Source organism: Dacryopinax primogenitus (genome assembly GCF_000292625.1).
Source record: "Dacryopinax primogenitus strain DJM-731 SS1 chromosome Unknown DACRYscaffold_2, whole genome shotgun sequence".
NCBI classification, from domain to species: Eukaryota; Fungi; Basidiomycota; class Dacrymycetes; order Dacrymycetales; family Dacrymycetaceae; genus Dacryopinax; species Dacryopinax primogenitus.
This window is the reverse complement of record NW_024467199.1, coordinates 558580-581718: the sequence shown is the minus strand read 5'-3', so window position 1 is coordinate 581718 and position 23139 is coordinate 558580. Positions and strand designations below refer to the sequence as shown.

At 52.6% G+C, this 23139-nt stretch overlaps 11 protein-coding genes across 11 annotated transcripts; 7 read left to right on the top strand and 4 right to left on the bottom strand.

Moving 5' to 3' along the window:
• Positions 1–895: 895 nt before the first annotated feature.
• On the top strand, positions 896–2688 carry DACRYDRAFT_19894 (uncharacterized protein). The gene is made up of 6 exons (XM_040771706.1): positions 896–1050; positions 1202–1340; positions 1393–1476; positions 1531–1704; positions 1755–1921; positions 1985–2688. The coding sequence occupies exons 2-6, from the start codon at positions 1227–1229 to the stop codon at positions 2325–2327; spliced, it is 882 nt and encodes a 293-aa protein (XP_040632263.1). The 5' UTR covers positions 896–1050; positions 1202–1226; the 3' UTR covers positions 2328–2688.
• Positions 2689–2817: 129 nt separating this feature from the next.
• Positions 2818–5403, top strand: DACRYDRAFT_74579 (nucleotide-diphospho-sugar transferase; the record flags this gene model as incomplete). Its single annotated transcript, XM_040776076.1, has 9 exons — positions 2818–2937; positions 2991–3115; positions 3166–3426; positions 3478–3828; positions 3877–3999; positions 4050–4432; positions 4483–4638; positions 4688–5115; positions 5164–5403. The coding sequence occupies 9 exons, from the start codon at positions 2818–2820 to the stop codon at positions 5401–5403; spliced, it is 2187 nt and encodes a 728-aa protein (XP_040632262.1).
• A 328-nt stretch (positions 5404–5731) lies between these two features.
• Positions 5732–6385, top strand: DACRYDRAFT_19893 (UPF0057-domain-containing protein). The gene is made up of 7 exons (XM_040771705.1): positions 5732–5782; positions 5827–5831; positions 5880–5943; positions 6003–6021; positions 6075–6088; positions 6141–6156; positions 6208–6385. Exons 1-7 carry the CDS (start codon positions 5753–5755, stop codon positions 6231–6233), a joined length of 174 nt encoding a protein of 57 aa, XP_040632261.1. The 5' UTR covers positions 5732–5752; the 3' UTR covers positions 6234–6385.
• A 196-nt stretch (positions 6386–6581) lies between these two features.
• Positions 6582–7237, top strand: DACRYDRAFT_113507 (uncharacterized protein). Its single transcript, XM_040769640.1, has one exon. The coding sequence runs from the start codon at positions 6625–6627 to the stop codon at positions 6952–6954; it is 330 nt and encodes a 109-aa protein (XP_040632260.1). The 5' UTR covers positions 6582–6624; the 3' UTR covers positions 6955–7237.
• Positions 7238–8975: 1738 nt separating this feature from the next.
• DACRYDRAFT_74575 (argininosuccinate lyase) lies at positions 8976–10675 on the bottom strand (the record flags this gene model as incomplete). The annotated part of the gene is made up of 5 exons (XM_040776075.1): positions 8976–9411; positions 9460–10035; positions 10085–10336; positions 10385–10559; positions 10609–10675. Coding segments are annotated over 5 exons (1394 nt in total), but the record flags the coding sequence as incomplete, so codon positions are not given.
• A 340-nt stretch (positions 10676–11015) lies between these two features.
• On the bottom strand, positions 11016–12938 carry DACRYDRAFT_103850 (uncharacterized protein; the record flags this gene model as incomplete). Its single annotated transcript, XM_040767827.1, has 3 exons — positions 11016–12650; positions 12699–12865; positions 12917–12938. The coding sequence occupies 3 exons, from the start codon at positions 12936–12938 to the stop codon at positions 11016–11018; spliced, it is 1824 nt and encodes a 607-aa protein (XP_040632258.1).
• A 217-nt stretch (positions 12939–13155) lies between these two features.
• Positions 13156–14224, top strand: DACRYDRAFT_103849 (uncharacterized protein; the record flags this gene model as incomplete). Its single annotated transcript, XM_040767826.1, has 5 exons — positions 13156–13617; positions 13668–13751; positions 13803–13902; positions 13954–14032; positions 14083–14224. 5 exons carry the CDS (start codon positions 13156–13158, stop codon positions 14222–14224), a joined length of 867 nt encoding a protein of 288 aa, XP_040632257.1.
• A 232-nt stretch (positions 14225–14456) lies between these two features.
• On the bottom strand, positions 14457–15252 carry DACRYDRAFT_46726 (E3 ubiquitin ligase SCF complex Skp subunit; the record flags this gene model as incomplete). Its single annotated transcript, XM_040774723.1, has 7 exons — positions 14457–14477; positions 14528–14651; positions 14700–14731; positions 14788–14803; positions 14858–14991; positions 15041–15102; positions 15162–15252. The coding sequence occupies 7 exons, from the start codon at positions 15250–15252 to the stop codon at positions 14457–14459; spliced, it is 480 nt and encodes a 159-aa protein (XP_040632256.1).
• A 179-nt stretch (positions 15253–15431) lies between these two features.
• On the bottom strand, positions 15432–18556 carry DACRYDRAFT_19889 (glutamine synthetase/guanido kinase). The gene is made up of 19 exons (XM_040771704.1): positions 18346–18556; positions 18285–18293; positions 18138–18228; positions 17826–18090; positions 17754–17769; positions 17646–17705; positions 17499–17597; positions 17422–17439; positions 17231–17367; positions 17164–17180; positions 16961–17115; positions 16895–16905; positions 16803–16847; positions 16355–16754; positions 16005–16306; positions 15883–15950; positions 15732–15830; positions 15522–15672; positions 15432–15469 (listed from the first exon to the last, which is right to left on the bottom strand). Exons 1-15 carry the CDS (start codon positions 18434–18436, stop codon positions 16281–16283), a joined length of 1440 nt encoding a protein of 479 aa, XP_040632255.1. The 5' UTR covers positions 18437–18556; the 3' UTR covers positions 15432–15469; positions 15522–15672; positions 15732–15830; positions 15883–15950; positions 16005–16280.
• Positions 18557–19014: 458 nt separating this feature from the next.
• DACRYDRAFT_74568 (uncharacterized protein) lies at positions 19015–21129 on the top strand (the record flags this gene model as incomplete). The annotated part of the gene is made up of 6 exons (XM_040776074.1): positions 19015–19155; positions 19205–19988; positions 20015–20159; positions 20205–20752; positions 20803–20933; positions 20985–21129. The coding sequence occupies exons 1-6, from the start codon at positions 19088–19090 to the stop codon at positions 21127–21129; spliced, it is 1821 nt and encodes a 606-aa protein (XP_040632254.1). The 5' UTR covers positions 19015–19087.
• A 384-nt stretch (positions 21130–21513) lies between these two features.
• DACRYDRAFT_46072 (NADP-binding protein) lies at positions 21514–22330 on the top strand (the record flags this gene model as incomplete). Its single annotated transcript, XM_040774681.1, has 3 exons — positions 21514–21756; positions 21808–22052; positions 22102–22330. Coding segments are annotated over 3 exons (717 nt in total), but the record flags the coding sequence as incomplete, so codon positions are not given.
• Positions 22331–23139: the final 809 nt, after the last annotated feature.

The window sequence follows — 23139 nt, the reverse complement described above, 5'->3', positions numbered from 1 at the left end:
TAGTGTGAATCAGTTTTATCGCGGTCAGATTTGTAAATTGCGAGAGAAGCTTTCATCGGTGTCTCCTGCGCGACCAAATTTCCATTCCCCTGTCCTGCCGGCTGTCAGGGATTCTGTGATAGGGTAACATAACTGGGAAAAAAAGAAAAGGCGCGTCCAATGGAACAAGTCAAAAAAAAAAAAGATGAAAAGAATTGGATTCTGTGACGGCGACGGAGGACGGCACGTGATCCATTCTCGAGAATTTTCTGTATTTGACACGGACTGTCGTCGTCCTGCTTCGACGGGGAACGTGAGAGGACGGGTCTTGGACTATTTGGAAGGTGGAGAAGACGGCAACGGGCGGGCATTACGGAGGCAAATGTGAACGGCGGGAGAAGCGGGGAAAAGAACCCTTATGGCTTGGCTGAGCTGGAAGTCGGCCGAGATTTGGGTGTACGATAAAGCGATGGTGATAGTGAATAATATTGACAATGCCAGGTGATGTTGTTGTTGTGGGGTTAATGTGGATAATTATTGAAGTGATCGTGTGCTGGCTGACCTCCAAATCGAGTGGGTTGGTAAGGGAGAACATAGCCCTTATGACGTTGTCTAGACCCCGCTTGGATGGAAAAGTGAGTCCGCTGGCTTACAGTGTGTGTGATTGGGTGAGGTTCTGAATGCCTCCGTGTGGCGTTCTTTTGGAACGGTTTCCGCGTTGAGCGGTGTGTGGATCGGAAGCAAACAAGGAGAAGAAAAGAGAGTCCGGGCGTGTCGCATCGCAGCGACTCGAACGCGTGGTCACGCACCAGACGGGGAAAAAGGCCATCCTTCCCCCCCCCTCGCCTCTCCCGCCCCCTCCTCCTCTTTCTCTTCCTCTCTCTCTCCTCCTCGTCCACCTCACTCACTTCCCACCATCATCCTCCAACATTATATTGTTGCTGCTATCCGCATCCATCTTCTAAGCGGTCTATACCCTCAATCAGCGTCAAAGAGGATCACATCTCTTAATCAACAACCATCCGACTAACCCCCTCAAAACAGCCTAATAACACCTCTCCTGTGTAAAACGTAAGTACTACCCTGATTAATCCGTGTTTAAAAGGGGCAGACACCCGAACGTCGACCCCTGTCCCACTCTGCTTCTTTCCTTTTCCCTTATCTCCCCGTGACTTGTCCCATTTCTGACCATCATCTCTTTCTCCCCTCTCTCCACCAACAGCCCTCCCTAGACATCACCATCCATAATGTCCGAACCCGTTGCCGCCGCCCCTGCCGTTGCCGCTCCTGCGGAGCCCGTCGAGGTTGAGGCTCCCAAGGAGGAAGTCGCCGCTGCCACCGTTGAGGCCCCTGCTGCCACGGTATGCACGCGTTTCTCTTTGACCCGTTTCTTGAAACTGACGCCTCCCCTAGGAGGCTCCTGCTGCTGAGGCCGCTGCCCCCGCCGAGCCTACTGAGGTTGAGGCTGCTCAGCCTGCCGAGGAGGCCGCTCCTGCCGTGAGTGGTGTATACAGCGCTAGTTAATACATATATGCTTACATGTTGTCTCAGCCTGCTGAACAGCCTACCGAGGGTGCCAAGGCTGCCCCCAAGGCCAGCCCGAAGAAGCCCAATTTCTTCTCCAAGCTCCTCAACACCCTCAAGGGTGACGTGAAGAAGGCAGAGCACGCTATCGAGGGTGCCGCTAAGGGCGTCACTAAGCCAAAGAAGGAAGTTAAGAAGGAGGTTAGTAATCATGGTCGCGTGGTCAAACAGCTATTGATTCTCTGCATAAGGCTGCTCCCGCTGCTGAGTCCGCCCCGGCTGCCGAGGCCCCTGCTGCTGCTCCTGCAGAGGAGGCTGCTGCTCCCGCGGCGCCTGCAGAGCCTGCGGCCGAGCCTGCCGCGGAGCCCGCTGCCCCCAAGGCTGAGGACCCTGCTCCGGTCGACGCGGTCAAGGACACGTGGGTAGCCTCTTCTTATCCACCTAGAACTCCAATTTATGACCGCTTTCATTCTTCTTACAGTGAGGGTGCTGCCCCTGCTGCTCCCGCCCCCACCGAGACGCCTGCCCCTGCCAAGAAGGAAGAGGCTACCGCCCGCCCGAAAGCCGTTGGCCGCAACTTCTCCAAGCGCCTGAGCGGTGTCTTCTCCGGTCTCGGCAAGAAGAAGGAAGCTCCGGCTGCCGCTGCCCACAAGGTTGACGAGCAGCCCCCAAAGATCGAGGAACCTGCTCCGGTCGCTCCCCTTGAGGAGCCAGAAGCGGCTGCCGCTGCTCCTGAGCCCACGGCTGAGGCACCCAAGCCCACCGAGGAGCCTGCAATCCAGACAACCACCAACTCCCCTCAGGTCATCTCTGCCGCGGCATAAATGGGACTTTCGTGTGTTCACTCTGGATCGATCGATGTCGCTTGCTGTCCTTTTCTTCACTGCTAACGATTCCGCCACGCCTCTCGATTTTCTCCGTTGATCCATTTTTGGTTCTACGGAGCCATTATGACGTTCCCCTCTGTCTATTCACGTCCATGTCCACCCTATCGTACAGTCAGTGCGACGTTTTCCTTCCTCTACGCCGTCCTTTCACCTTCCGTAATACTTCGCTACATACACCCTTCATACGCTCGTCATGTCGGATCGTTGGACATCACTAGATGTTCATCGATTAGTATACCATTGATGTAGTGAAGCTAGCTCGTTTCTTGGTGGATTGGAATGTCCATGTTCTTATGCGAAAATGGTGCATGATTTGTGATGGACCGATTCGAGAACGCTTTTCATGCGACGCGTCGCCGCCCTCTTTAGTACGTTGTGTGACTTTTTCCGAACTTTAACGCCACTCAACCCTTGCTCTCACTTCGCCATGCCTCCAAAGGATACCCAAAAAGACAAAACATCGGAGGAGGAGGAAGTCTTACAAGCCGTCGTCCTCGCCGACAGTTTCAACACCCGGTTCAAACCATTAACACTGAACACACCCCGAGTGAGCTCTGTCGGTGATGTATGCACCTTGTCCCTGACTCGACCTGCGTTCAGTGCCTACTACCGATATGTAACGTCCCTATGCTGTTGTGGACGTTTGAGAGCCTAGCTCTGGCAGGAGTGGAGGAGATATTCGTTTTCTGCAACGCCCATTCGGACCAAATCAAGGAGGCCATCCAGTGCGTATGCGATCCAGGTCGTACCGATGGTGTGACTGACGCTACAACAGGACATCCCGTTTCGCCCAACCCGCTGCGGGACTGCGTATCGTTCCTGTCGTTTCACCGCGTACGATGTCTGTGGGAGATGCGATGCGTGAGTTGGACGAGAAGCAGCTGATCTCTTCCGACTTTATATTGGTTGCGGGGGATGTGGTGAGCAACCTTCAAATTGATCGGGTTGTCAGGGAGCATAAGGAGCGGAGGAGAAAGAACAAAGATGCGATCATGACTATGGTCGTTAAGCGGAGTGGGGCATTTCATAGGACACGGTGAGCTGGGCTCGCTTCTGGGAAGTTGCTTGAATGCTAATGCGTGCTCAGGCCGGTAGGGGATACTTCTGTCTTTGTGCTCGATCCTGAGACCTCCGAATGCGTGCACTACGAGCCCATACTCGCCGAGCCGCGGAGGAGAAACATCCTCCTCCCTCGTGAAGTCCTCGAGAAGCACGCCGAGGTCGAGGTGCGAAACGACTTGATTGACTGTGCGATCGACGTGTGCTCCGTGGATGTGCCGGTGCTCTTTAGCGAGAACTTTGATTATCAAGATCTGAGAAGGGACTTTGTCCACGGAGTGCTGACGAGCGACTTGCTGGGCAAGTCTATATACTGTCATGTGGTTGAACAGGGATATGCAGCTAGGGTGAGGGATACGAAGTCGTACGCAGCGGTCAGGTGAGACTTTCTGCGTGCCGACTGGGTGGGATGCTCATATGTGTAAAGCAAGGATATCATATCGAGATGGACGTACCCTTTGGTGCCTGGGGACAATCTGCCTGGAGGTGACGAGTACGAGTATCGTCGAGGAAACCGATACATCTCAAAAGATAACGTCATGATGTCAAGGTATTACTATTTACTGCGATTGAGAGGGCAACAAGCTGATTTTGAGGCAGAACATGTACAATAGGAAACGACACAATCCTCGGCCCTTCAACACGAATACACGACAATGCTCGAATAGAAAACTCTGTGATTGGGCCCCGCTGCTCAATCGGACCGGGTACGATCATCCGGGACAGCTTCATCTGGAATGACGCGTACGTCGAAGGCAGCTGCGTGATCGAGGGGTGCATTATCGGCCAGTCAGTGCACATCGGGACGGGCTCTGTGGTGAGGAAAGGGTGCTTGATCGGGGATGGGACGCGGCTGGGGCCGAAGGCGAATGTTGTTGAGTTCAAGAGAATCTCGAGGGAGAAGCCGGAGGATGAGGACGAGGAAGAAGGGGACGAGGAGAAGCATGAGCTTAACGGGCTGGTTAACGGTCTAGCCGACACCGGTATGTTCCTGAACCCTGGAGAGAGGTGGCTCTGACAGAGCTGCCGATAGTGCTGGAGCTGGGGGAGCACGCAGAAGCATACGTTTGGCCAGACACAGTAGGTGCAGATGTCGGTGCGGACGGAAGGTCGTCTTCCGCTGCGAGGGATGCGGATTCAGAAGATGAGGAGACGGAAGCCTGGGGGAACCTCAAGCATCTGCGGATGGGTAAAGCCACGTTCTCCTTTTCCATGCAACCTGCTGACCAGGCACGCAGGAGACGAAGGGTTCGACCCCTACTTCTCCGATACGGACTCGTCGGAGGAAGAAGAAGAGTCGAGCCTGGCCTCGCCTGCGTCCGGGGTTCTGCTCACCCCTGGTGGGCATCCAATCCCCGATTTCACCCTTGGGCCCCGGTCGTCTGCCAACTTCCGGTCAGAGTGTATCTCCTCTCTCGAGCGGGCGCTCGCAGAAGGGCACACGGTGGATGATGCTGCGATCGAGCTGAAGACGCTGCGCATGGCGAGCAACGTTACGATGACCGAGGTGCGCGAGGTGGTGGTGGAGTTTGTGGTGGGACTCGTCAAGGGTGACCCGGGCAGCGCGGTGCAGAAGAATAATATTACCCCGGTCGTCGAGCGCTGGGCGGGGCTGATCATCAACCTCGTAGCGTCGGAGCGGGTTGAGGTGCTTCTGCTTCTTCAGGTGGGTGACGCATCACGGATGTGGATTACGTATGCTGACGATTGATAGAAAACATGTGCTCGGTTACCAAACTACCTGAGCGCGTTTAAGTTCTTCCTTTACGCGTTCTATAATGAGGACATCGTGGATAGCCTCTCTATCCGAGCGTGGCTGAAAGACCCGCGGTCTAGGGAAGGGGTGGGTAAGGCGAGCGAGGGGAATATGGAAGTGTGTTGGAAGCAAGGAGTGCAGACTCTGGCTGTTATAGAGGCTGATGAAGAGGATAGTGAGGATGAGGACGATGAGTAGATAGACTGCTTTGTTGAGTACTAGTCATCAATAATATTATCGTATTCATCGTTTGCAGTCCCGGTGTACACGACCTCTTTCCCACTAGTACACGCCAAGCCCCCACGTACTCCGGCGCAACCAATTAGGGCAGTCCATGTATGCGCATGTTTGGCTGCGTCTCGAGCGGCGGGCTATGACGTTCTCTTGGCGGTGGCTGATGACGCACGCGAATAAGGACCAAGGGGGGGGAAATTGCTTCCGATGTTCGACCGAGTATATGGGGAGAGCCACTAAAGGCCATCCTCGACCTTTGTTCAGTCTTCACTTGTTTACATTTCTACCCTTTACCTCCTATAATCCAACAACAATGCCTTTCACTGGTAGTGATATTATCAAGGTGCGTCCTATACCATTCGCATACACTCTCGTAACACTCTCCAGATCATGTAAGCCCCCTGCACCTGTACATATCCGGCCTCCTAAACAATACAAAGTTTCGCCATCATCTTTCCCCCTCTAGGTGTATTCCTCGAGCGCGGGTGTGGCGTCGAGCTCCTGGTAAGCACATTGAGCTCACAACAAGGGCAGATGTTGACTGACTCGCCCTTGCGATGTAGATCTGCGTCATCGCTACATGTGTGTATATTGGCTTATGCTTAACAGGGATGAAACTGACTGACGTGAAACAGGCTTGGGGTATATCGTGGGTCATATATATGCTCATGAATTACTTACTAACCTTTACCGCGGATCAGCCGGGGATCCTCTACGGTACGCCATGTCTCTTATGCCCCCCTTGACCCATGCTGATGCGCATGAAAGCGTTGTATATTATCCTCAAGTTCTGATCCCATCCCAACCCGACTACTCCGCGGGCCGGTCCATGTCTTCCTGCCGGTGACGCCTTTACGAGCTGTTGACGTAGTCTCTTCCCCCTTTCATGTTTCTTACGCGAGTGTCCTGTTGTCAGAGAGGGCTTTGTAATATCGTTATTAGTGTTTCCTGCGTTGATCGTGAAACTTGAGAGCGTAAGATGTAAGTGGATGACGTGAAGCTTGGGATATCATGAGCGTGATTCTGATCACTCGAAAGACGGGCAAACGGTACCGATTACCTTGCCGCTCGTGCGGGTCGAGGCAAATCTTTCAGTTCTTCTTGTGCCCATCACTCTTCTCTGCAAACAAGAGTACATTCAAGAACTGTCTTCATACAGTTATTTTCGATTCGTCTATCGCCCAGATGTCAACTCCGCTCTCTTCCACCATACCCGCCCGTCCACCATCCGCCTCCTCAGCCCCGCAAGACCCTAACCTCCCCCCAGCATACAACGACAAAGACTGCCTTTCCTGCCGTCTAATCGGCGGGGGCATCCTGGTAGCTTTCGGCGGGCAGATGACGTACGAAGGCCGCAAGCATTTCCGCCTTGCGAAGATGGCGGGCAAAGGGGGCACAGGAGCGTTGGCGATGGGTGGCTTGGGGATTGGGATGATGCTCCTTGGAGTGAGGAGGTTGGCTGGGGGCCGGTGGAGAGCAGGAGGGGAGGATCAGGAAGTGCAAGTTGGGGCGTGAGCGTGGGTTGGGCACGAGGTGATGGGCGATGTTGGATTATCCTGTATCATCTGTATCTAGGTGGGGTCGAAGCTGCGCGCTGTGGAGGGGATGGATGAGATTGGACTTCGACTGTTGTCCTCGTGCCCCCGAAGGAATCCGCTTCGACTGAACGAGGCTGCGAACTTGAGCTTCTTTGGGTTGGGCGCTCGGGATGTCAACCGCTTCGGCTGGATTGAGGCTCTGCGGCTGCGCATACGTACATTGAGCCGGCCGGGAGAGGGGCTGAGTGGATTATTCCCGCTGTTGTACATACTGTATGGATATTAATTTACACTCCTCCTCTGTATTGTTCGATTTGCATTGACGTGGATGTACATTGTCAGGATATGCAATTTTCTGGCAGTGTAAATACCGATTAGGTGATGATGACCTTTGAATCCCGGGACGACGTAAGCGTCCGGCGTAGCATACGCGGATGACGGGCGCTCCTCCCGAACCCTCACCCTAGGCGCCCTATGACTGCGCTCATATCCCTCTCCTCACCGCCTTTCCCCCCTTCCCTTCCTTCTTTCCCCATCACGATATATACTCCCAGCGCCGCAGTTGGAGCTCGGTGCACTGGGGCTGTGGACACTCCAATACTTATGCTTAGTTGACTCGACATCAATCTTCATCATCCTCACTCTGGCTATTAACCCTACGATACGCCACCATCTACTGACGTGCCTGTGGAGCTCTGTCGACTACTTTACATTACACGACACGACAGCTCAGTGACTCTACCTCAATATATCACTGTAGACAACAATGCGCCTCGCATTCACCTCCCCCGACTTAACAAATACGACGCTCATCAATCTCGCTACGAAGAAGCCGGTGTACGAGGTGCTTTCCTCACCCCCGAACTCGGCAGAGAGGTTCACGACGCTGAGACACAGCCCGCCTGATAAAGAGAAGGAGAGGTGGGAAGGGAAGTTTGTTGGGAGCATACAGTGGGGCGATGAGCAGGAAGACCAGGACGAGCAGGAAGAGGGCGCAGAGGTGCAAGAAGGTCTCAGCGACAGACCTAACACCGCGAAGGATGGGAAGGAACGGAAGGAGGGGTGGATCGTTTGGGCCAAACCGGAGGCACCGAGGCGCGAGCTGAGCTCCCTGCTCAGGCCAGTAGACGGCAAAGGGAAACTGTGCGTCTTCCCCTTATTCATACAGAGCCGCTATGCTAATCCCTCGCGCAGAGCACGCGTCTTCACTGGATATATGCGCGCAGACTATATCTGGCAGTTCAGGAACTTCATGCTGCCTCACAAAGCACCGTTACTGCAACTCCTACCTGCCGTATCACCAGACCCGATCGTGACTTTCCGCCCACCGCCGGGCTCATACCTCTTCCGCTCCGAATCCGGGCACACAACAGACTCCTGCCGTTCGCACAGGCGCTCATTCTCCATCTCCCGCTCCCCGTCCAAGGCCCAGCCACGCAAGGACGAAGAACGAGAAGTGACAGAACCGGGCGCACCACATGGATACCTCGAGATCTCCCCAAGGGCGATAGAGATGCTCGACGTTGTGGTTCTCACTTTTCTCATTATGGCTCTTTCGCCTGACACCTCCCCCGGTGTGCGGCGCCCCCTCTCGGGAAGGTTGAGCATGCGCTCTACCCCGGGCAGCGCGAGGTCATGGCCAGGGAGGAAGCACAGTGCGCCCAACTCGGCCGCTGTTTCTTCCGGGGAAGGGACAGGCAGTCTGCCCAGCACACCAAGGGACGAGCTGAACGATGAAGACGAGGACGAGGTGTACTCCCCCGTGCCTGTACATGGGGGGGAGAGGAAAGGCTGGCGAGAGATGTTTGGATGGACGACGCCCAGTCCGACCGTGTTGGCCAACGGGTTCGAGGCGGGCATGGAAAAGCTCCGCAGGTTCAGTTTCCCTGTTATTGGCAGGCCGAGGGTTAACCCTTGAGCTCTTGGGTTTGGGCGATACCCACTGTTGTTTATTTATTCCCTGACTTCATCGGTGTTGTGCGATTCCCTTTATCGTATGTAGTCCTAGTGTAGTATGCGGATACCAGCGCAGTTGTTGTTAAGTAGAAGCGAGTTAATAGACGTTCGATTACCGCAAGATCCACCGTAATGACGGCGATCTGTCCGCAGCTTATTTTGCTACAAGTTCCCGCAACACCCGTATTTGACGCTGCACCATCTCCCTGCTCGGCCCGCCAATAGCGTTCCTGCGCTCCACACTCGCCTCGAAATCGAAGACCTGCTTCACGTCCGCCTCGAACTTTGGACTAAGCTCTTTCCACTGAGCGAGTGTGAGCTCGGAAAGCGGAACCCGCTGCTGTTCCGCGAGGGCGACAGCCCGACCGGAAATATGGTGCGTCTCGCGGAAGGGAGTGCCTTTGCGCACCAGGTAGTCCGCAAGGTCCGTCGCGAGCATGTCCATCGTCAGTGCCGCCCGCATCTTTTCGGGGTGGATCTGTAGCAAGTCTTAGCACATCCCTGGGGTGAAGCGGGCGTGGCTCACGTTGAGCGTTGCGATCACCCCCTCTGCTATCTGGAGCGACGCGGAGATATTGTCCACCGTATCAAACAGCGGCTCTTTGTCCTCCTGCAAATCCTTGTTATACGTCGCCGGCAAGCCCTTGAGAGTCATCAAGAACCCCGCCATGTTGCCGAACAGCCGTCCGCTCTTCCCGCGCAAAAGCTCGAGCGAATCCGGGTTCTTCTTCTGGGGCATGATGCTCGACCCTGTGCTGTATGCGTCGCTCAGCGTGACGAACCCAAACTCGGCGGTGGAGTAAATGATCAGGTCCTCGGCAAGCCGCGACATGTGCGTCATGCAGAGCGAGGACCACATGAGAAATTCGACGATGAAGTCCCGGTCTGCTACGCCCCACATGCTGTTCTCGGCTAGGGAGTCGAACCCCAGCTCCTGACGCAGGAACTCCCGGTCGATCGAGAATGGGTTTCCTGCTAGTCCGCCAGAACCAAGGGGGAGGACGGATATGCGTGGGATGAGTTGACGGAGACGGTCTAGGTCGGAGGCGAAGGAAAAAGCGTGGTAGCAGAGAAAGTGTGACCAGCGGATGGGTTGACCGCGCTAGGCAGAATTCAGCAGCCGCACTCCGAGCATATGCGGGTAGACTAACCTGGAGATGGGTGTATCCCGGCATGAGGACGGAGATCTCCTTATCCGCACGCTCAGTCATGACCCGAAGCAAGTCCTTCAAAGCCGACTCGATGTTCTTGACTTCATCGAGCAGCCAGAGTCGCATATCGGTGGAAACCTGGTCGTTTCGCGAACGACCGGTGTGGAGCTTACCTCCGAGGGGACCGATGAGCTCAATAAGCCTACGCTCATTGGCTGTGTGAATATCCTCGTCATCCGGCTGGATGTCGAACTGGACTGCATTGAGTGGGAGAAACAATGTATGAAAAGCTCGGCGCACATTGCCATCCTCCCATTCTTTGAGAACAGCTTTCAGACCGCTGATCGTCTTAGATTCCTCTTCCTTAGTGAGAATTCTCTTCAGACAATTCGCCTTTGCGTATGCGATAGAGCCGACGATGTCTGCCTTGTACATGCGCTTGTCGTACTTGAGCGACTGGTTGAAGTCGTGCATCCTGCAGTGATGAATGAGTTGTGTCAAGCTCCGACATAAACAGTACTGACAGAGGATCCGTCTTTCCTGTAAACCTCCCTCCCCATAGCTTTTGTTTTGCGGGTACTTCGGACATGATGATAGCGTAGAAGAGGGAAACGCCAGCCAACACAGATGATTCCTTCAAACTCAACTGACACTTGATCGGTTCGGAGGCACGTGATCAAGTGACTCGATCTCGTGTTTTTGTCGGAGGCAGGGTCACCTTCGATCGGCGATCATCCATGTTCCCTGTGAGCTTGGTTGTACAGAACACCCGGCCAGGTCCGAGGGCACAAAGTCAGCCGCGACTTGCAGAGAAAGAGTGTGACGACACCAAGAAAGTGGATACGAAAGCGCTGGAGCAATATGTAGTTGTAATGCTTAACTACTGTACATTGCAGACATGCGAACATAGCAGGACTGTCTAGTGGTCTGCCTATTGACCAGAGCGCCGTGCTTTAAAACGCGAGGCCTTCACAGGTGATGCAGTAGACTGACCGGTCGCACCTGTCGCTTCTGGCAGTAATACAGGATTCACTTTCATTTGTCTCTCGAAGACTGTGCTTGATAAAGCTGTCCGACGCGTTGTCTGCGACAGTACTTGTTCTTCTTGAACGGACTCCGGCGGGGACTCCAGCGGGGACGATGTCTTTGGAACTTCCGAAGTTTGCCGGGCAGCCATGAACTTTGACGTCCTGGGTTGAGTAGAAGAAGCCTCTACAGATTTTACATTCGACGAAGTCACGGCTGGAATTGTGGGCTCTGTACCAGACACAGTCACCCGCGTTGATGTTGATGTCTCGCCGCCGCGTCGCAGTGCTTCGATCATTTCATAGCCTTTGGGCCCGATATCTGCTTCGTCTTCCACCTCGTCCTCTTCATTCACGACAAGCTGGCCTCTGTTGTCTAGCTTTCCGGACCGTACGACGCCAACGAGATCTTTATCAGATATCGTGGTGCCAGGAGGCAGCACGCATGTGGCTAGAAAAGAGCGAGCGGCGCGAGCGGATTTGAAACGAGAGGCGATATAGGTCTTCCTACGTCCACTGGACGGACTCAAAGTTTCTACCTTGGTGATGATCAGCATAGAGACGGTATTCTCAGAGATCTGTCTCACATCTTCTGGGTCCCAACCTTCTCCTGGCACAGCAATCTGACCAAACCCAGCAAAGGACCCGATACTCGCTCGCAAGTCTTCTCGCTTGGAATAGTACATTTCAGCAGCTTCCCGTTGCAGCATGGCTGTATCAAAGTCTTCGCCAGACTCAGTGCCCTCTTCGTCGTCGTCTTCAACCAACTCCTCGTCTTCATCCAAATTTGCGCGATGATCTTGGGCCAGGATAGTATAGAAGTCATCCTCGTCACCATCGAAATCGGAGTCATCGTCAGAATCCTCGACGATCTCAATCTTCGCTCCGCTGCTGTTGGCGGAGGCGGCGGCAGGCGTCCGCTCTACAACATGCAGCTTCATGGGTTGCTCGGCTAGAGTTCCAGAGTTCCTGGAGTGTAGGCGGCCTATAACGACATCTCCCATTTCGCCTATCGGTTCTGCCTCATGTTTGGCTTCATTACTAGCACCAGCGGAAAACGTGACCCTCTTGCTCGGTTTCCCATTCGATTGAGGCCGAGAAGTAGGGAAATCAGATTCGGCTTGGGAAGATTTTGTTACTGTCTCAGATGCGTGGGAGTACGGGGCTTTTGATGATATTGAGGATCGAGTAGTTTGTGCTGATTTGGAAGGCATTGATCGTTGCTGGTACATTAACTTATTCGTTGCGGCAAGCGCCTTCGCCATATTATCTGCCGCCCTCTCCTTCTCCTCTTTCAATGTCTCCACGGCTTCTCTCTCAGTTTGAGTTGCTCGTTTCCTTTCCTCTTCCTCCTCTTCTTTCTCCAGCTCGTCCAGTATCCGGTCCACGTCCCGTCGCCGTTCGTCCTTCTGAGCTTCTGTGAGGGCGGATAGAGGTATATGAATTGTCGCTTGAGGCACAATTGAAGAAGGGCGCAATCCATCGCTCATTCCAGCATTTTCTGTTATATCAATCACGGGTAACCCCTCTTCATTCAAGATCTAACTCCAATAAGCCTGTTTCGCCACTTAAGCAGACCCAATACGTACCTGGCCCTTCTCATTATGCTTCACCAGTGGGCCAGAATTTTCGTCTCCAAGTATTTGGTGGAGTTTCTTTGCCAATTCCTGCGCTGATCTCGTATCAAGCGCCTTTGCACCATTCTGTGAACGCTGGGTGCCCCTAATGTCCAGCGAAGAGATGAGCTGAGCTAAGCCTTGAAACGCGATCAACCCCCATCTCAATTCCTATAAAAAAGGAAATTTACCGCTTGTGTCTGTCACTGACATGCTGTCTTCTGTTGTAGATGATGAGTGCATAGCCAACCGAGACGGAGATGGAATATGTGGATCGCTGGTGTAGGCTACGAATAAATCAAGTCAGCTTGAATAGCACTCGGATGTATATTTTCCTCTCAGGGACCACCAGTCCTCCCTAACTTTTTCCTTCTCGAACTCATCCCACAACTTTGGCTTTCAGTGTCGTTTTGCTTTGGAATATCTCAACATGGCACCATCGACATCCGTTGCAAGAATTGCTGCCAGCTCTTTAAAGCCAAAAAAAGCAACCCGTCAGAAGTCTTCAATGAAAGAAGCGTTTCTTCCCACTCAAGCAGGAGGGTCAGCAGATGAAGACGTAGAGCTGGACGAGGACAGGGAGAACTGGGCATCAATGCGACTCGAGGACGCTCCGGAAATGAATCAAGACGAAGTGATGATCGACGATGCTGCCGTGCCAACGGAACGAGCCCCTCAGATTCCGTCACTCGAATCCGCTGGTCCTTCATTCCCCCCCCTTTCTGCCGCCGCTCAACGAGTGTATGTAAAAACGGACAGTCGAAAGATAGCGATACCACCGCATCGAATGACACCGATTAAGAAGGATTGGGTCCATATATTTACACCGCTTGTTGAAATGCTGGGCCTGCAAGTACGAATGAACACGCGCAGGGGATGTGTGGAGCTTCGGGTGTGTTGAAGCCTAAGTCGAGGCCGAATTTCTATTCATGCTTTGACCAGTCATCCAAGCATACCGACGAGACTGGAGCACTCCAAAAAGGTGCTGAGTTCGTAAAGGCGTACGCGTTGGGTTTTGATGTCAACGTACGTGTTCTGCCGTTGCGATATTGCACATGATCTGACCTACAGATTCAGGACTGTCTCGCCATCCTCCGGATGGATGATCTCTACATCGACACATTTGAGATCAAGGACGTAAAGACGCTGCACGGTGATCATTTGTCCAGAGCTATAGGTGGGCGTACTCTCTCTGCACCACATCTGATGTGATACTTACATTTCCCAGGCCGTATCGCTGGTCAGGATGGGAAGACTAAATTCACCATCGAAAATGCTACTCGCACGAGGATAGTGTTGGCAGAGACGTGCGTATTCCTACATTGTGTCACATTATGTTGGCCAACGCTCTTTACAGTAAGATTCACATTTTGGGGTCGTTCCAAAATATCAAGATTGCTCGAGACGCCATTAGCAACCTCATTCTTGGTAGCCCACCAGGTAAAGTGTATGCCTCCCTTCGAGTCATTGGGGCTCGGATGAAGCAGCGGGCATTTTAAGAGTTTATTGGTCTGCTTTATCTTCTTTGTTCAATGCGTTTGTAAAATCCACTGGTTTGCATCCGAGAAAGAGCAGCGCCGAGATGCATTTATGTCATGTGGCATTGATTGCAGGAGTGAACTACCCGGACTAATGGAGGATAACCACAATGTGAGGACGTAGTGCACAAGTGACAAATACAGGAAGGAGTAAGCATATCGAGAAACAAAAAGGATTCAGGTCCGCAGTCTTCTAACGATCCTCAGCCCATTCCTACGGACTGTGTTGAGCGCATCGTCATCCAGCAGTCATTGGGCACTTACGTTCTCCTTCTTGATCTGTGCCTCCTCTTCGGGCGTGAAGTCATTGACGATGTTAAAAAGCTTGCGGATCTCCTCAGGCGACTTCCCCTTGATCATGTTAGCGACGGTCTTGCAGCCAACATCACTAAACAAACAGTCAGTAAATAGGTTCTTCTCAAAAAGGAGATCTTACAGGAGGGCTTTGATATCGAGATAGTTTGCAGCCTTGGGGCATTGCCTGTGTTAGAAAGGACAATATACGCGCCTCATGGAATACGTACGAGGATGATCTCGAACCTATTTTTATGGTATCAGTCATCTTCGATAGCACTGGGACTATGGGCAACTCACAGCATCTCTTGATCCACAGCGATGAACTTCTGATCCCACTCGCTGATATCTGTAGTCCTCTTGCGGGTATCATCCTTGTCCTCGTTCTCTGGAGGCGCAGGGTCATCCTTGTGGTGCTCGCACCACTCGAGGACCTGATCCATGGCTGAGCACATCCTCCGACATCATTATCAGTAAACACACCTTCTTCAAGACGCTCGCAGTAACGTTGGGAAGGGGGATTGCCTGATCGCTCTCTCCGACATCTATGGTGAGCATGGATAGTCAGGAAACGCTGGACAGAGCGGTGGCGACGTTGACGTACCCTCCAGCATGTTCTTGATGAGGACGCTCTTCTCAGCGACCTTCTTGTCGACCGTAAAGGTCTCGTTATCAGAGGTAGTCAGAGTGACCATGGTGATGATTCTGTCAAAGTTTTGTGGATGAGAAACGGGTGAGGAGGGAGGAGATGATCGTGCGTTATGAAGTGGTACGCGCGGGCGGAAACTAATTGTTCAGAGGGTGGGAAGACCCCAATAACACCCTTGTCCCGCACACAACGGACCCCCTTCTCCCTGCCCGTTGTCACTACGATATTTACCAGTCACGTATTCATCTCAGGCTGCACTTCTAGTAAGTTCTCCCAATGTATTGATCTAGGCACCCCAATCAAAAACCAACCCAGTCACAGATTTCCTAACTGTTGGCGTCTCATCCCATCCCCTCCTGATATTCAGGCGCCGCTCGGATTCATTGTTAACACGTTGCAAAACCGACGACTGCCATGTTCGAACTCGCCCGTAAGGCTATAAATAACTTTTGGTGGACCAGACCAGGTATTCCTGCATATATTCTCGATTATGCGGAACTGAGATTGAAATACCTCTGCGCTCAGGTTTCATCCAAGTACGAACAGCAACAAAGCGAGCGGCAGGTAGCTCACGGAATCATGGAGGGTCAGGAGGAAAACGGTTAGGCCTGAAAAAGTTTTCTGGTCAGTAAATAGCACCACTTTTGAAGAACATCGGCCTGACGAGGGGTGTTAGACCAGGAAGTGCATCCAGGTTGCATAATAGTTCGACAACGAGGGACAAAATTTCACCCAGGCCAACATGTTTGTTGGATTTTAATCGCGTCGTACAGGTTTTAACGAAAGGCAATTATCTAGGTTGGGATGGGCCGTGATCACACCTTGTACGCTCTTACGCCTGGTTATGTCCGGTTTTACACGCGACTCTTCCGAGGTAAGGATCGAAAATACATTGGTATCGTGATGAACCGTGGAGATGTGCTGCCGCGCGACGAGGCAGAGTGTGGCCGATCACGATTCTTTGGCGCAACAGAGCTCACTGGTAACATGTTGCCTGAAGTTGATGGCGCCCCTCTCGCAGCGCATGCCTGAAAGGAGATCACTTGAACGGATGTACAGTTACTAGTTACATAATCAAACGAGTTCGAAATACCGTTCCACTACGATTTTGTTCAGTGTAGCTTGTGTGAGATCTGCGAGTAACATACCTTCCCAGTTCGTGACCGCCTCGTTCCAGAGGGCAACCTCGTGCATCCGAGTTCCACCAAAGTGATCGACGAATTTGTCACCTAATATCTCCCTCGCTACGCTCCCTCGCCGCATCATGCGCTCGGCACCGGCTTCAAGGCTCATTGGCAACTTCGTCACGTTCTCTCTAGTGACCGACGGATCCGACAGAGGGGGACAGTGCAGCACCATCTTCTTCTCGATACCCCGCAAGCCGAGTAGGAAGATAGCAGAGAATGCGAAGTATGGATTCATATCCGCTCCTGGTACGCGAATCTCGAATCTTGTAGCTGTAGCAGGAACACCGGGAGGTGCGAGGACGCGGATTGATGCTGCACGAGAATCGTAGCCGTAAGTTACTGCATTAGGCGCCCAGAAGTTCTGCCATTCCTGGTTAGCATAGCGTCTCACTTATGTAAATGTGCTGACTTCTCCCCCGATTAAACGCTTATATCCGTTGATAGTGGGTACAAGCTAGAGCGAGTGTCAGAAGGAATCCGACGAACTGGCTTGAAACGCACCATGGGAATAACTTTTTGTGGTACTGACTCAGGAACAAGAACGTAAGCACGAAACGAAGCACGCACCATCAGGCAATCCGTCGAGAACGCCTGCCAGGAAGCACTCCCCCTCCTTGCTCAGAAACTGCACGTCTGGATTCGCAGCATCGCGCCGGGGTTCCTTCGATTGCCATGAGAAGATGTTCTTGCCATCAACATCGCGGAGAGAGACGTGAATGTGTCTATGACAAATCCAGCAACCCATAGAAAAGAAGAAATATTGTACTCGCCCACTACATCCAGGGAGCTACGGAAGTGATATTAGCACACATCGAACAACATCAGAAATCTGCGCACTCCTGCCCACGGTTTTGCCATGAATGTTGGCAGTACGCCAAGCTGCATGCCCACACTCTTGGCCAAGAGCTTGAACAGTATTGCGTTGTCGGCCATACGTAGAGCGGAGGTATAGGCCAATGCCGTCTCAAAAACACCTGTGTTGGGCTTGTTACAATATTCAACGCGGATTGGATAGGCGCTAGTCACACCTGGACCAGTCTCTGTGTCTGAGGAAGCATACGTCAGCAGGCTTGATATAACATTCACCAGACGAGCATATGCTCACGATGGCCTTCAATATCAATACCAAATTTAACGCTTTCATCGAATAGTTTTGTAAAATAATCTTGGTTCAATGTTGTGCGCAGTAATGAATATCCGTGCACTAGAACGAATCAGATCGGTCCGGGCCCCAATGAGGCGAATTGCTGACTCCCAGTCGTCATTGGGGATAGTTCGGAGTATTTCTTGTCTACTAATGACTGAGGGGTCTCTATGGCTGTATGAGCTGCAGATATGTTTTCTGAGGAAATGGTCGTGCCTTTGAAGTTGAAATACTACCTCACACGCCGTTAGAATCGGAGGTGTGCAAGGGGCCAAGCCAAATATTCACCTCATACTCGGCACCGGCCATGCATTGCCATCCTTTTGCAGACGCCTGATCCATGGCCTTCTTGATGACGCTTCTCGGGTCTGCAAACACCGGCTCTCTAGTATCGGGATCGAGGAAGGAGACAAAAAAGAAGGGCACATCGCCTTCCCAGGGTATACGGCGGTACGTTGTCAAGTCGATCTTGGCGAGGAGATCACGGTATCCAGTAGCTTTGTTGGATATTAGGAGCTCTTTGGAATACACAGAGTCATGCATATCCCATCCACTGACATTCCATTAGCATCACGCGTAGCTGAATCAGATATAACGAACAAAATAACGCTACAAAACCCGAATCCGTCTCCTTCGACTGCACTAATAAGCTTTTGCTTTGACATGTACTTCCCTCTCAGGATGCCATCCACTATGCAGGGAAATGTTGAGGACATTGGAGGAATATATCGAATCAATTTGCTGTACCGTCAACACCTGTTATAATTATCAGTCCTCTTACTGAGGCACTAAAGTGAAGCATGCGCACCTGCGACCTTAACCTTGATGTCATTCGATAACAGCTGCTCGAGTTCCTTCAACGTCCGGGGGGCTCCTGGGGTTTCGACTGGGGTCGGCATGCCAACAGCTCCGTGGTTTGACGCCTTTAGTTCAAGGATACAGCCACAACACAACAAAATGACTCCAGAAAGCAGATAATATATGAAGATATCCGGGGTACAAATAGACAGAGAAGGCCGCCTTTAGGGTGTTCAGTTCAAGAGAGAGCGCTGAAGGAGAGCTCCCCCCCGGAAGGAGATAGTGACGTCGTCGAGGGCGCAGGGTAGAATCACGTGATTAACGCGTGACGGAGGTAAACTTTCGTGTCCATTGCCTGCAAGGGACGCGTCGCGCGCTTCCTCCTTGACCACCACATTCCTGCGGGCGCGCATCTTCTCCAATCTCTATTCTTGCTCAACTAGGTGGAGTCTAAATAACTCATTAATATGGACGTCCGTCGAAGAATGACCTTATCTCAAGCCGACCCGAATGTCCCCATTCACTCCAATATCCCCGTGCCAGCATCCGCCATGAAGAAGCGACCACAGCCTGCACACATGCCCCCACAGGATCTCCGTACTTCAGGCAAAGCTCGGATGTCTATGGCTGGCCCTCCAGGAAGGACACAACTCCCCCCTCAGCTTTCGGGGTCGCAGAACTCGTCTCAAGGTGTTGCCAGCCAGAATCGACCGAGGCAAACACAGTGGGAGTCGCAGCCAAAGCTCCCACCGATGAGCGCAAGCCGAGGGGATGGAGGGTACTATGGGAGAACACCGAGCCGCAATGCGCCACCAGGCAGGTATGCTACTTGTCCGGCATCAATAGCATTGGCGCTTATACCCGAATAGTGTGCGGCGATCGTCACAATACAGCGGACGTGCTTCGGCAGCGGCCCTTGCACAGATCAATCAACCCAAAACGGAGATGAGGCCCATTCGTGACAAGCAATGGATAGCAATGGCCGCTCAAACAGTGATGGATCACCTTATCGAGAACCGATTTCCCCTTCCATTGGAGAGAAAAATGTTTGATCAAGGCCCAACGCTTAAACTCTTCCAAGCAATGTTCATGTTTTTGACGCACGACGTCCTCTATCCTGGTTACGTGTTCGGCAAAGGCGGGAGAAAATTCGAAGAGGATGTGATTACCCTAATGAAGGATTTGCGATACCCACATGCGGACCAGATCAGTCGAACAGCGCTACAAGCGGCAGGTAGTGGCCACGCATGGCCAGCGACCCTGGCGATGCTCTATTGGATGGTCGAGCTGAGCCAGGCAAAATTACAATGGTTCAACCCCGAAATGTGCGATGACCCGAATCTCACCCCGATAGAGAAGCTCTCGCCGGAACAATCCAACATGCCCGAGCGGTACTTTATCGATTATCTCAACCAAGCCTATCGCGCCTTTTTGGATGGGAGCGACGATTTCTCCGACCTTGACCAGCAACTACGACAGTCTCTTGGTAAGGTAACAATGCACCCGGTATTTCAGGAGCTGACGTTCTCTGGCATAGAGCAAAGCAATGGTGCTGTCATCCAAGAGACCGAACGGAAGGCAGGTCAGCTCAAGAAGACCGTGGCAGAGATTGAGCAGATAATGTCTCATGTCCGTGTTATTCAATCTCCGCGCGTAATTGTCGGTTAACACTTCCGTAGAACGAAAGAGACCAGCTCGAGAAGGAACACGAGCTGCAGCTCGCCGACAGCGTCAAATTTCAAAAAATGATTGAGCACAACAACCAGAAAAAGTCAAAACTGGAAGATGCGCTTCAGGTCCTCAACGCGGCTATTAGCGAAGCAGGTGACTCGTCAGAGCTCCATCATACTTGATGCTGACAATGGACAGAGGAGCGACTTGTTGCGTTACGAACAGAACATGGGGGCTTGCTCAAGGCTGTCGAAGAGCAAAATCTCTCTCCTGAAGAGGCCACGCGGATGACCACTGAGCGCGACACCCTTGCTCGGACACTTAAAGACCTTCATGACCGTGTTGCAGAAGCAAGCAAGACTCAGTGGGAACGGGAAATGGCGGTTGCAAAGCGAGGGAGTTCGATGGAAGACGCAATTCAGGAATACATGCAAGTCGTATATCGCGCCGGCCTTTTCCCCGATGCTCCCAAACCCTTCGATCAAATACAATTCGGTCTCGATGTTAACTTGACCGCACCCCCAGCTGAAATGCTTAACGCTGATATTCGCCATTCCATTCGTCCTGCAGTCACGCGTTTCGGCGAAGAGCGACGACTCGTTCGAACTCGTCTCGACGATGAGCGGATAGTCGTTGAGGACGAACTCGATCGATTAACTCAATTTGTCGAGAACCAGAAGGAAGAATTGGAAAATCGAGAGGTCAGGCTAAATCAGTTGCTTGAGCGTGCTGATGAGATCAGGGAGGTGAGTGCTCGAGGTTTGTCTTGATGACTGTTCCCTCACTGTGTTATCAGCACGCCGCAACAGAAACCGCTGATAGCAACCTTGAGTCGGCGCGGCTGGAGCGCGAAGTCGCGAACATTCGCACTGCTGCACAACAGAGTGCACTTGGATTGGACTCGCGCTTGCAAGCTCTTGAGATTGAGTGCGTGCTCCGCATACTTCTTCCAAATGATTACGCTGACCAATCCATTAGATATGCTGATCTCCAGCACAAGACCGCCAGATTACGGGACGAGGTGCTGAAGGAGGTTGTCAACCACACCGAGGCAATCGTCACGTTCCGGACACAAGTATCCGCGAGCTTGGATAGCCTTGCCTTGTATGCGGAGAATAACTGAGTCAGGTTGTAATTTCTTTGGTTGCTCTGTTTTGAACTCTTTGTATGCATTTGTACTGCTGATGTTGTGGCATAGCCGTAGTTCGAGTTCGATGTACGACAGTGATTTGTACATGTTGCAATTAATCTGTGGACTTCTCATGGCTTACCCAAGTTATTGCACACGGGTGTGGTGTTGAAGGCCGTTCGATCCCGACTCTGGCTTCGATCCTGGTGTCTCACAGCTAAGGACACAAGAACTGTTGGTGAAAATGAAAACGTGCACCTTGATCTATTCCCACACTTCAACACTGTCAGGATGGCATACACAGTAATTCAAGGCTGCTCTCAAGGCACATATTCATAATACACGGACACCATGCTATGCTAACCAACGTTCGCTGTAGGCCTCGGACAGTCATTCGCCCGCCTCTTGCTTGCCCGCACCGACAACCCTGTGATCGCGCTCACGCATTCTTCACTGGACCAAGTCAAGCACGCCCTGCTCTTGCGACAAGAAGGGGCAGAAAGCAAGCTCACGGTGCTGGAAGCAGATATCACGAAAGAAGTGGAGCTCAAACGGGCGGCAGAGTGGGTAAAAGAAAGGTATGGACGTAAAATGGGCATGTTGTGCAATTTCGCTGGCGTGGTATGTCTTTCCTCTGACCTAACCGATTTTGATAAAAGCTGAAGAGAGCAGCTGTACCCGGAGAAGAACATCGCTTCGATGGAGCTGGATAAGTTGCAGCGCACATACGAGATCAATACTTTCGGCCATGCGCTCATGTTCAAACACTTCCTGCCGCTTGTGCCAAGGGCATCGAGGCAGGAACGCGAGGAGGCGGAGGGCCCGGGAGAGCAGGGGAGGAGTGTGCTTGTTAGTCTGAGTGCTAAAGTGGGGAGCATCGAGGATAACAGGACTGGCGGGTGGTACTCGTATCGGTCGTGCGTCCCCATTTGCCTATCTAGGGGAGGAGATTGATAGATGTGAAAGGTCGAAAGCGGCGACGAACCAGCTAGTTCGCACGGTGGCTCGTGAAGTGGAGATGCGGAATGTGTGGGCAACAGTCATTGCTTATCATCCAGGCACTGTGAGGACCGGACTCGCGGCTGAGTTTGTACAGGGCAAGTCGGGGAAAGGTATTCATGATGCAGAAAAGGTATGTGATACAAGTCGACGGGATACGTACTTCCTCTCACCAAAAAAAATTCTAGGCCGCTGAGTTGATGTACAAGGTGGTGACAGAGGTGAAAGCGGTTTGTTTCTCGACTGGAAACACGTTCAGCTGCCTTGGTGAGGCAGTGTGTCAGCACAGCCGCAGCCTCCACGTCATTCGACATGTGAATCGATGGATATGCGCTATCAAAACAACGAAACGCAGACTGATGATGGCAGGGAGGAGACGGGACAATGGTTGTTGCAAGTGCGATAGGCGAATTCCATTGTTGGTTGAATTACGAATGTCATTGCATGGGTGTTGCGTGGCAAGGTATGAACCTCTGTGGCTCTATTTGTGTTTTTATGTGTTTGCAGGAGGGGGAGAGAATTGAAGGGTATATAAGGTGCCGCGACGCGGGTGGGAGGGATTTCACATATTTTGACACCCTCGTGTGATTGGTCCCCTCCCTTTTCCCCCTGACAGGCGCGCGGGACACGCCCATATTTATTATTCTTCACACGCAATCGCCACTCGATTCCGGTAGTTCGGCGGCATTCGATCGGGGAAATTGAGCGGGTGATTGATTGGAGCATCTCGCCTCTTTCTGTGCCTTTTCGCTTTCCAGCCGAGCACGTTCCCTTGCCTTCCCGCCTCTTTCTCTGTCAGCGGCAGAGGGGGGCGCATGCCGTTCGACCCTGTGCGGGAAGCAGCGGCAAGTGGGAGCGGAGGGGGAGCAGGAGGAGGAAAGAACACGAGGAGAAGGTCGCCTCGCACGCCGGTGTTTACGCCGATCGTCCCTGCGTCTCCTTCGATCAAGAAAGGGTCACTTGCGAATATCCTGAACGACGATCCTACGCTCGATCCGAGTCTCC